The sequence below is a fragment of the Xyrauchen texanus genome, chromosome 4 (assembly GCF_025860055.1).
Source record: "Xyrauchen texanus isolate HMW12.3.18 chromosome 4, RBS_HiC_50CHRs, whole genome shotgun sequence".
Lineage (NCBI taxonomy): Eukaryota > Metazoa > Chordata > Actinopteri > Cypriniformes > Catostomidae > Xyrauchen > Xyrauchen texanus.
The window spans coordinates 49,947,948-49,960,641 of record NC_068279.1 but is presented as its reverse complement, the minus strand read 5'-3'; the positions used below and the strand labels follow the sequence as shown (position 1 = coordinate 49,960,641).

General features: G+C 39.6%; 1 protein-coding gene across 2 annotated transcripts in view; it reads right to left on the bottom strand.

Annotated features, from left to right (window-relative positions):
- LOC127639978 (kinesin-like protein KIF1C) overlaps nucleotides 1–12,694 on the bottom strand; it is a 66,727-nt gene that overhangs the window by 30,353 nt on the left and 23,680 nt on the right. For both annotated transcript variants that reach the window (XM_052122341.1, XM_052122346.1), the window contains exons 2-4: nucleotides 11,851–11,972; nucleotides 2,530–2,606; nucleotides 1,848–2,027 (exon numbers count right to left, since the gene is read on the bottom strand). In XM_052122341.1, the coding sequence (XP_051978301.1) occupies nucleotides 1,848–2,027; nucleotides 2,530–2,606; nucleotides 11,851–11,956 (363 nt within the window). In that variant the 5' untranslated portion in view covers nucleotides 11,957–11,972. The remainder of the gene's footprint in view (nucleotides 1–1,847; nucleotides 2,028–2,529; nucleotides 2,607–11,850; nucleotides 11,973–12,694) is intronic.

Below are 12,694 nucleotides of genomic sequence, written 5' to 3'. Positions count from 1 at the left end.
CACTGCGTGCTGAGAGTAAAAGTTTAGCTTGACACGTTCCGTTTAATGTGTGTCTGAAAATGAGATCCACAAAATCCATTTGCCATTAATATTGTCCCTTTGACCCCGTTTCCACCTGGGATTGAGTTGCGTCTCGGCTGATCCGATCACATGTGTTTAGGTGAGACACATTGCTGTTTAAACCTGGTCGTTTCAATGCATCTCCTGTGACCACTTATGATCGGATATGGAGGGGACGGACTTTGTTTCATGAAAACATACAATAATTACTATGTCAGTGTGTTTCTGCATGATAACCACAACAAAGCCAGAAAAGACAAAGAAATGTGCTGAGTGACTCCAGACAGGTCTCCTAAGCAACCAAATTGGCCCGGTTGCTAGGGAGGGTAGATTCACATGGGTGACTCCTCGTGGTCACTATAATGTGGTTCTCGCTCACAGTGGGTCACATGGTGAGTTGTGCGTGGATGCCACGGAGAATAGCGCGAAGCCTCCGCAAGCACTATGTCTCTGCGGTAACATGCTCAACATGCTCAACAAGCCACGTGATAAGATGCACGGATTGAGGCGAATCCTCAATACGTCACCACAAGGACTTAAATATTTCACTCACCAGAAATTGTGTAGTATAGTGGTGTAGTATTCAGAAGTGAAATCCTTTCACTGTGCATTGAGAGTATGAATCGATACTGAATCTAATCGAAATCGAAAGCTTGTGAATCTGACTCAAATCGGGAAATCTTTGTCAATACCCAGCCCTGCGCATTAACGCATTTACCAATTTGGCATTAGATTTCTGACATTAAAATTAGCTCCATGTGAGTTCAAAACACTGGTTGGACTAGGGTGGAACCTTTGCGACGTGTCCGGAGTCATTACGCTGACACAGATCACAAACACACACAACAGTGACATGTGTCAATGATCAAGTGATGAAGGAAGGACTTCTTAACCGTACTTTTTTTACACTAAAAAACAGATGTGAATCACCAGTGTTTCCTCTGCGCTGTGTTGTGCTTCCATCTTACCGGACAATTCAGATTAAGTATCATTACGAAATCAGCGTCAGTGCTAAAACCAAAACAAGACATTTAAACAAGAGTACAAAATGGAGCCAATCATGTGAATGCGACGTCGCGAAGTGGATATCCATGATTAATATTGTGGAAGATGAGTGTTTAAGAGATTTAATGCCCACTGCACTGAATATTCAACCTATGGGGAACAGTTCTTTCTTTTGGTCAACCTCTAACATTTTATGTTGCTTGAACTGATGCTATTTTAGTGCATTTTTATCTTTTTACTGTGGAATAATTTGTTTGGAAAATGTTAATACTAGATTATGGCTACATGTTTTGATTTTATTTGCCTTAGCTATTGCTAAGGGTGCTTTGACGCTTGGTTTGTTTGCTTGGACCGAACCAGAGTATGTTTTCTCCCCCCTTCCCCTGCCCCCGCTGGTCTCTGTTCACATAATATTTTTTCGAACCGCGGTCCGATTACGTCATCAACGTGAGTACAAGAGGCAGCTGTTTACCCCTGTATCTAGGTAACAACTCTAAAGTTTGTCTCTTTGGATTTACCACGAAAAGTTGCCATGCACAGAACAGCACTTGTATTTGTCTCCCGCAGATGCATTGAACGTGCAATGATGTGATGAATATTAGCGTTTGTCTGCAGCAAGACTGTGGATGCATTGCAAGATATATGAAGAATGTGAGCTTATCTCTGAAGGTGGTCTTTTTTGGACACAAGCAGGTATGAGAAATGCATTTTACCATTTTTTACTTTGAAACCTTGTTCCGTAATGCACATGGTGAGACTCATGAGTCTCTTATAAAAAATACCTGTGGTATGATGCCTTGCTGTCCAGGTTCCTGTTTGCCCATCATTGTGTAGGACTTCCCTGCTCCAGTCTGTCCATAAGCGAAGATACACACGTTATAACCCTCAAATGCATGCAGCAGCATCTCCTCACCAATGTCCTGATACACCTTCCTCTGAGATGCAAAGGCCGGGTCCTCTTCCTGAAACAAACATTGAAGGAAAGTCTGAGGGAGTTTTCTGTCTGCAGATGAATGACTGAGGAAGTCTTTTCACTAAGCATGTCTGTCTGCGTGTTTAATAAATAGTGCTGCGTCCCAATTTTGGATACTATTTTCTTTCACAACAAAACATCCAACCACAATGGAATGCATCACATACATTAATAATCATGAGGGGAAAAAGAGTTCAGAATAATTTGCCTTCTATTACTATGCCCAACGCATGTGGATAACTGACATTTAATACTTCTTGCAACAGCATTTTGCTGATTCTGTTATAATTATTATGCAATATGCATGCACATTAAGAACTCATACTAATTGAGAGAACACATGGAATACCTTTTCCTGTGGACTCTCAAAGTGCTATGATTTTAGACGCACTAATCCTAATCTGTCTGTGGTATGGATAGTATGTAAATTCAGACACAACCCTGGTTTAATTTCAGACCTGAGGACTTGACATATTCAGACAGGAGCTTACCGAGCTGTGTGACCAGTATGAATAATCAAAAGTGAAGTTCTTGGGTGCATCCTTGGGTTGTTTGGGATTAATAATACCTGTAAAACAACAGCACATAAGTTTATGTAATACACTTCTATAAAAATAAACTAAAAGTTTATCCATTGCAGACAAAGTCACAAAAGATTTTCCTTTTAATCATAACTTCACCTTAAATGCACTTCAATTATGAAATGTAATGTAAAAATGTATGATCACAGCTAAAGGCTGTTCCTGCTACACACTGTGACAACAGTCACAAAAAAGGAGTGGTGGTGGCATAGTGGGCTAAAGCACTAAACTGTTAAGCAGAAGGTTGTCGGTTCGATGTCCTTGAGCAAGGCACTTAAATCCAGGTTGCTCCGGGGGGATTGTCCCTGTAATAAGTGCACTGTATGTCGCTTTGGATTAAGCGTCTGCCAAATGCATAAATGTAAATAAAGTGTCATAGCTGTTTCTGTGGTATATTAATTAGTATGCCTGGAATGCTGTATTGACCAGTCAGCTCCAGGACCAGAGCTATCCATATAATAATAAATGTTATTACACAGCTCACTGAAATATTTGATTCATATTGGTCAATAATGGCTGTAATACTAATAAAGAAATAAACTGTATATTTCTCAGTTGTCTCTGAAAACAGATCTTCTACACTGTGTTAGTTTAGTATTGGTGAAGTACAATCTGTTTTGCATCAGGGTCCTGATCACCCTGTTGGGGTTTATTTTTAATCATCTGGCTTTACATTATTGCTTACTCCCCCATTTACTAGTGAGCAGTTCTTGCTTCTTACAACTGTTGTATAAACAACCAAGATAACAGCATGTTTTCCATTCGAGAATGAAACCAAAACTTCATGTTAAAAGATATGACAGTATCAAAGTGCAGTTGAAGCTTTCTCAGAAAAGCTAGCAAAACTTTGTAATGCTTACAAAATCACATACTATTTCCCAAGTTGTGTCCACACACAGTGGAACTGTCTAGCCAACATAATGAACTCTCAGTCAGCAAACACGTCAGGGCCACAGCATTTTCTCAACATATTTCTTTCAGTAGCTTTAGCAGGCCCTTTGACACCTTTGTTCGAATCCTATATCCCACCCACAGTGCCATTTCACTGGTTCAAAATACCCATAACTGTGTATGAAACATCAACTTGATTCATACATTTTCTCAAGAAAATATGAGTGTTACAGGCAGACACCAGAGCGTTGTTTTGCAGTTGGCATATTGCTACGTGATTGCAATGATGTTCAGCTGGTTGCTTAATGGCCTGTGTCAAAAGAGCTAATCACCAAGTCTCTATGGTATTTTGGTCCCCACAGTAGATATGGTAGAGTTAATGTTTCGGTTGTACAAAGAGTGTAGGATCAATTATGTGCAGGGGTTTAAATCTTGGGGTCAGGGGTAGAGCTGGGTATTGCCAGAGACAATATAGGATAAGATGGCTCACTGGTATACATATGAATGGGAGAAATCGTAACGCTAAATTTGGCAGCTGTAATAATGGAAGTCCCACCTTACAGTTAAAAGAAGCCAATCACTTTTTTGAAAGAGACATTGCCTGTTAGTTTTATTTGAGAACGCACATGTGCATAAGCTGGACCAGCCTGAAAATGAATGAGCTGAGCTACTGAAGCACAACTTATGATATGATTGTTGTCTGATTTTTTTGCCGATTTGAAATATGCTCTTTGCTTGTTATCTTGACCAACTGTTTTAAAGATTTTGACCTTTCTCCTGGAATCCACAGAAATGTCGCCCCACAGGCTGCCCTGAGGTATTACGAACATGGCTGCCTGACTTGCCTTAAAGGGGCTTTGGTATCTACAACCATCTCCCTCTATGATACATACTGCATGAGTACCATGAGCAGCAATTCAGTAATTCAATATATCACAATGCATCAAGATATTAGCTGCAACGTGATTGAAACTGTGCCATATGTGTGTGAGAGAGACCCAGCGTATCCATGGAAGCAACTCGGACCGCACTGAAAAAACTTTGGTCTCCGAGTTTACAATTATTTAGTCAACCTGCATCCTCATTATTGAACTGATATAAATACACAAATAGATGAATACAAATATTGAAATAGGGTTCTAAAGTATTGGTACAATGTTGTGACTGGATCGTCGACATTTCACAAATCCCTAATCTTAATATGAGCAATAGTAACAGTGGTGCTTTTCACCAAAAACAAATGACTTGAATTTCAGTCATGAAACACTATATGGCGCATACGTTTTTTTTTAAACTTGTTATATGTTAGCCAATCAGCTTGCTAAATCCATGGCCAAGCCAATAGGTTCTTTGACATGTGAGATTTAAGCAAACTGGTTTGCATGGTGCGAGCTGATAGGTCCCCTTTGACTTGTAATCTCGTAGCCAAGCAATTTGCGTGCACTCTCTTTTAAATTGCCCAGTTTGCAGATAAGCCGGTTTTCACTGCAGCGCACTGGGAGTTTTTCCTCTGAAACCTTCCTACTCCTCAGATCTACAAATCTAGATCTGCTACATGAGGACTGTAAATATGTCTAATTGTGCAGCAGCAGCATGTCCTACATGCCTGATGCACAACGTCTTGTGTATGTCCAATTGGGAAGCAGCCCAACATGTCTACATGCTTCACACAGTATTTCTGTGAATATTCACATGCGTATGTTCATACTTGCTCTGCAGCAGCAGCATAGCAGATCTAGTCTTCTAAGACCAAATCCTATCAACCTGTAATACCCACATTAACATGCCAAAGTATTCTGAGAGTTGTCATGACTGAACTAAAAACACTCTGATTTGATGTTATTTTGCTTTCAATTGGTTGAGATAGGGCATTATATAGCTCAGAGACCAGTTATCAATCTTTGATAAAAGATAGTATAAGATAGTGTAGTTAATTCTAGTCAAGTATATAGTAGTTAATTCTAATCAAGTATAAATGTGAAAGTCCCATGAAAAGAGACGGTAAAAGGAAACCAAAGGGTGGAGAAGGCCCCAAAAGAGCTGCTGGGTAACAATAGAGCACTGCAAGCCTTGAGCTCACACACAGACTAGTGTTTGTGTTGGAGGGGGGTCAAACCAAACAGACTGCCAGCCCTGCAGATTCTATAGATAGAGAGAGATATATAGAGAGAGAGGGGGAGAGAGAGGAAGGGAGGGAGGGAGGGAGAGAGAGAGAGAGAGAGAGAGGTGAGGGAAATGTAGGGGCGTTACTGTTGGTTAAAGGGAAGAGAGAATGGGGTGGATTTGCACAGAGGAAAAAGGGAATGTGAAGTCTGGCAGTCAGTACTGAGAGTGTCAGGATTTTACAGCAGTTAAGCACTGTGGTTTGGGAGGCAAGTTTCCAAAGTTTCCAAAATTCCCCCTCTTTTCCTGTATGGTAGGAGTCACTGAAGTATTTTTGGATATAATCATGGGAAAGTGAGAGAGTAACGAGTAAAAGTATGGAGAAATATATAAAATGTGACATGAGTAAACACATTTCTCTTTGTCATTTGACATTAGAAACAGAACAGAATTTGTCCCACTATAGAGAAATTATATGAAATTCATATCCTGAACAGTGGGTGTCACTATCAAGTATAGCCAAATCTCACAGCGCACTCAATTAGTGCATTCTCACCATTCTGTTCACGCATTAATGTTCATTGCTTAATGTGGCAAGTCCCCCCTGTATGTTATTAGTGGGCGTTCCTAGTGCTGTCGCTCAAACACTATTGGTGGACTGCATGTCTGGCCATATCATTTGACTAAAAGGAATTTATTTCAGCTGTCAAAATTCATGAATTAACGCATGCAATTAATTTAAAACATTTTACACGTAAATTGTTCTTAATTGCAATTAACGCATTTACCAATTTGACATTCGATTCTAACATTTTATACAGCTCTGTGTGAGTTCTAAACACTGGTTGGAGTAGGGCGGAACGTTTGGATGGGTCCTGTGGTTATACAGCGCAACTGTGCCCTGCTCACTTATTCAGCATCTGGGATCCAGAAGTGTTTTTCCCATTCATTTTTTGCATAGACTTTTCATAATATCCTCCATAAAAGAATTATAAGCCATGAATCAAACCAACCAGCTCCGAGGAGAATCACAACATCACAAAATTCCCATTCAACATTTGTTTGTGAAAATCGGACAAAAAGACAAAGACCAAGGCTGTATACTTACCGTCTTTCATGAGGGTACAAACTACAATCTCATGAAGCATTGCGAATGATGTAATTGAAAATAATAGTGGGAATATTTCAAACTATTGATTTAATAAAGTATTTATTTTGTATAGAAACAATATATTTTACATTTATTGCAAAATGTTCTCATATGTACAATTGGCCACGTTTCTCTAAATGGTGAACCTTTCTCTGCTGTATCATGGTTAATGTAGTTGTTTAATGTAGGTTGAAATAAGGCAGATGGAAGTCTTCAAAAGAAGCATATACCGTGGGAGCCTGGGTAGCTCAGCAAGTAATTATGCTGACTACCACCCCTGAAGTCACAAGTTCGAATCCAGGGCATGCTGAGTGAATCCAGCCAGGTCTCATAAGCAACCAAATTGGCCCAGTTGCAAGGGAGGATAGAGTAACATGGGGTAACCTCCTCATGGTTGCTATAATGTGGTTCGCTCTCAGTTGGGCACGTGGTGAATTGTGCTTGGATGCCGCAGAGAAAAGCGTGACGCCTCCACACGCACTATGTCTCTGCGGTAATGCACCCAACAAGCCACATGATAAGATGCATAGATTGACTGTGTCAGGATTGTAACCTGGCTTGAGGTGAGTCACTACGCCATCACGAGGTCTTAGAGTGCATTGGGAATTGGGCATTCCAAATTGGGGAGAAAAAGTGGAGAAAATAAAAAAAGGAGCATATACTATCAATAAACATCCTCGGAGCTAAAGGTAGGTCAGTCTTAAAATGTTTATAAGTTATCAATGAAAATCAATTCTTCAACGGAAAAATATGTATGGTATTTTTTCCTTCCGGAACCAGACTGTTGCGCTCTATTACAGTGATGCACACACCACAACATACACAACAGTGATTCAGTGTAAATATAAAGTGATGGAGAATGGACCTTATTTGTTGTACAAAATAAGCCCAGGTAGGACTTGTGAATAAAAAAATAAAGTAATATTACCACAAGCATTATTACGACAGAAGCAGGTAAAGTCTTTTTTTATTCTTCCCTTTTCTCCCCAATTTGGAATGCCCAATTCCCTCGTGCTCTAAGGCATAGTGATTCGCCTCAATTCGGGTGGTGAGACGTCAATCCACAGATCTTATCACGTGGCTTGTTGAGCGTGTTACCGCAGAGACCTAGCGCATGTGGAGGCTTAACGCTATCCACTGCAGCATCCACACACAACTCACCACACGCCCCACCTAGATTGAACCACATTATAGCGTCCACGAGGAGGTTAACCAAATGTAACTCTACCCTCCCTAGCAACCTGGCCAATTGGTTGCTTAGGAAGCCTGACTGGAGTCACTCAGCAAACCCTGGATTTGAACACGACCTACGACTCCAGGTGTGGTAGTCAGTGTCTGTACTTACTGAGCTACCCAGGCCCCCAATGTCAAGCCTTAACTATCTCAAAAACACAGAATGAGACATTGTTTGCAAGCGCTTTACATGTTGAGTTCAAAGAGTTGCTTGACGCTGGCGTTGTGGCCTGACACGAATCGTGAATAAAAGCAGATAGTCACAGTCTGATGGCCAGTTGATATTGTGTAGAAAGAGAGTTTAAGAGATTTAATGCGCATTGCAATGACTTTGCAACATATGGAGACTAGTTACTTCAATTAGTTAACCTCCTACTTGTGTTAAAAGGGAAATATTTAATGTTACCGTAATTTCCGGACTATTGAGCGCACCTGAATATAAGCCGCACCCACTGATTTTTAAATAAAATATTATTTTGAACATAAATAAGCCGCACCTCTCTATAAGCCGCAGGTGCCTACCGGTACATTGAAATAAATGAACTTTACTCAGGCTTTAATGAAACACGGCTTGTAACAAAAATAAATAGGCTTTAACGAAACACGGTGTGGCAGCGGGGGCGTGGTCAAGCGCCCGTCCGGGAGAGAAAAGCGGTAAGAGCGCTTACACCTGAGCTAAATTATGTCTAACACCGGTGTCTAATTTCAGTAAGCATGGGGAGAGCGGCATAAAAAGGCAGCAGCCACAGAGCTGAGAGAGAGTGACACACGTCAGTCTAGTGTTGGCGCATAGAAGAATTGAGAAACTTTATAAAATTGATTGTAAACATTGCTGTGGCCATTAAAAGCCTTACCTGGAAAGTCAAGTGCCCTGCTGAAAACTGTCACACTGGTGCCCGTGTGACAGTTTTCCCAAGAAGGACACGTGAAGCAGGGCACTTGAAATTAGACACCGGTGTTAGACATAATTTAGCGCAGGTGTAAGCGCCCTTACAGCTTTTCTCTCCCGGACGGGCGCTTGACCATGCCCCCGCTGCCACACACGGCTTGTAATAAAACATTTGCAGTAAACAGTAGCCTGCCAAGAAAGTCATTGGTCACTATCTTCCTCGCCCTGTGCACTGAAACCACTGAAGTCATCTCCTTCGGTGTCGGAGTTGAATAGCCTCAGATTTAGTTGTCTTTTTGCACTGAGTCAATTCCTCACGCTGCTGTTTCCAACGTCTTATCATCGACTCATTAAGACCAAGCTCCCGTGCAGCAGCTCTATTTCCTTTTCCAACAGCCAGATCAATCGCCTTCAACTTGAAAGCAGCATCATATGCGTTTCTCCATGTCTTTGCCATGGTGAGGGTGACAAAATTACTACCGTAATCAGAATGATGGGAAGTTTGAGCCGCTCGATTTAATCTAAACAGTAAACAAAAAAAGTTGTTTTGACCTTAACCCGTTCGGCAATTTCATTGGTCTAATGAAAGCTTCACGCGCCAAAAAACTGAGCACGTCACAGAATGTTTTTTATATATATATATATATATATATATATATATATATATATATAAAATTTGAAAGCGGAAAAATCCATATATTAGCCGCGTCATTGTATAAGCCGCGAGGTTCAAAGCGTGGGAAAAAAGTTGCGGCTTATAGTCCGGAAATTACGGTACTTAAATTGGTGGTATTTTCGTGCATTTCTATTTTATATTTTTGAGTGTGTAATGTGCAAATATTACTGACTGAATGTGTTTTTTAAACAGGTTACATAAACACTTGTCCCTTCTGCCACTGGTCTAAAAAAAAAAAAAACTCCCGCCAGTTTTCTGAGTGGTTATCTTATGAAAAGGCCCACATGGAAACTTCACATCTTTCTTTGCAGACTGTGAAAAAATTATGTTTGGAATTGTATGGAACAGATATAATATTGAGTATTGTCAGTGCTGTAGTCAAGACCACCTAAACCAAGACCAAGTCAAGACCAAGACCAGAGTGTATCGAGATCAAGAAGACTTTGAAGGGTTGAGACCAAGACAAAGGCAGGGCGAGACTGAGTCCAAATCAGACCAGTGCAAGTCACACACTGCATGACACACTTACACTTAGCTTATCTTTATTTATGCTTCCTTTCTAAGTGCTGATAAAAGTTTGATGTAGTCCCAGCCCTCTCGGTAAGCATTGCATTGCTGAATTTACATACAGCTGTGCGTTTTCTTTTGGATGCGTTTTTGCAGATGAACTCTTTGTGGTTTAGGTCAGTGTTAACCAACACATTTGTGTCTTTTCTAAATTGTAGATTTGTTCTTGCAAATTAATTATTTCAATGCACAGCAAATCCATTTTTATTTATTTATTTATTTACTGTATTTTCCGGAAATAAGTCACACATGACTTCCCACACACAAGTCCCACCAGGTCAAAATCACGTTGTTGAGAGAGAGAACAAAATCACATAAGTGGCACTGACAGAGGTTAGATAGGGCAGGCACTAGGACCCAGGAGCAGCTGCCTGGCCGCCATTCTCGGGTTCAGATGTCAAACTCACTCTAAGAAGATTACAGTACCTCAGAATCTACACACTGAATCACAGAGTTTTTGGATTTGTTTAAAACAGGAGAATTTGCTTTTAGTATTCGTATGTAACAGTTTCTCCTATTCTTTTAATATTTCATGAGAGAAATGTGACAAGTAAGCCACATCTGTTCATAACATCTGTAAATCTATGCAGTGCACAAATAAACATCTTTTAGTCTTTGAGTAAAACAATACACCTGCTGTATTCCATTCATTCATTCGGTTCACTGACTGAAGGTTTTTACTCCAAGTCTGATGAAGCATAATTTTGTGGGCTTGTGAGGATTTGAGTTTGACAGCGGACTAGAGTTTGTTAGAACAATAATGTTATGATAGAAAAAATATTTAAACTGGTTTTATAACATACTTTGCGATGAAAAATATACTGAACTGGCAACTTTAAAACTCTTCTACCGTCTCTATGCCTTCACTAAAATACAGTGAAAAAACGGTATTCATTTATTTTCAGGAATTTTATATTTTTCCAAGGCACATCTGACAAACTTTCACGGCTCACTAGTGGGCACAGTGGTTGGGAAACACTGGTTTAGGTTGCCAAATTGTATTACAGAATATTTGTCTGACATCTCTCAGACAGTCACAGTTTCTTCTCCTGTCTCCCGCATTCACTTTCTTGGTCACCGGTCATGAAATAAAAGCCTGAGTCGTCTTTGTATGAGACCAAGACAAGGCCGAGTAAAAATGAGGTCGATTCCGAAGTGGTCTCGAGGTTAAGACCGATCTTGAGTACCTACAACACGGAGTATTGTGCTAAACTGCACTGCTATGGGTATATTAAATCATTATTAAATTACAAATATTTTGTAAACGAGCATGCAAGGGTGAGGCATATGTACGATTTTGAGAATGACAGCCAATCAAACTATGTGGAAATCTGCTGACTATTTGGCAGAATTCTGTGCAGGTCTACTTATGACTAACAAATCTTAAATGAGGGAACTGTTCATTTGAAGGCAGATAGGCTGATGTAAGTTTCATTTTTAGATGCATAACTAGCTACAGAACACTGACTCCAACTTCAACAGCCTTCAAGAACTAAAGGGGCAGAAAATGGTTTGGAATCCATCTACGTCAGCATTAAAGGAATGCTCTTCATGAAGAAAAAGATAAAGCAGTGTACATTGAGCTTTCGGATGTGACTAAACAGTAAAACATTTTTCCATTGGATCTTATCTAAGGACAACATAGACAGAGAAATAAACATATAAAATGAAAGAAAACAAATCACTGTGTGTGATTCAGGAATGTGTGTGTGTTTGACTCACAGGTGCTCTTGTCCTGCATCTGGATCACACATTTCGCTCCTCGGTTTGTTTCGCGGCTGTTGAAAGGCCGCACACGCACTGCAACTTTAACAGAGGATGACGCCATGACAACCACCAGACTCCTGTGAGATGAGAGAAATATTAATGCTAATTATATAATTAAAATATTAAAAAAAAAGAATATTAAAAATATATAATTAGTCCATGTAGGAAGTGAGAATATTATTCATAGTAACATCATTATAATATTACTCAAGTTATCATACTCTATTCTTAAAATAAATAATACAAAATAATAAATAAAATGTATCGGTACTGACTTAGGTTCTTAGGTTTAGGGAGATGTAAATAAAATAAAATAAATATAAAACAGTCAAAGTAACCCGGATCATTTGTTATAGAAATTCTGTTTGATGAAATTATTCTGGATCCTGATGGTTTTAACCAATATGATGGCTGATATTGTACATCTATAATGTTTTGTCTGTTTTAAAAAAAGAAAAGAAAGTGCTCCAGTCTAGAATTGTACGTTTTAAGGGAAATCAGACACCAAAATGTGTATAATGTTATAGATATTGCGCTCACAATTCCAGGTTTTTCCAAGACCAGAATACACACTCTTAAAATTCACACCTTCCAACAACATAAGCGATAGGATTTATGAAAATGTTATTTATGAAATGTTAAATATTTTAATTTGATGAAGTTTATGAAGGCAGGACTATTGGTATCGGCTGATAAAATCAATTAAATGAGCTAACGGACATTTGTTGTTTGTTTAAAAACAGCCGATACTCAAGGTTGATTATTTCCTGTCAAAAGGGGGCGAAAAATGCATTGAACA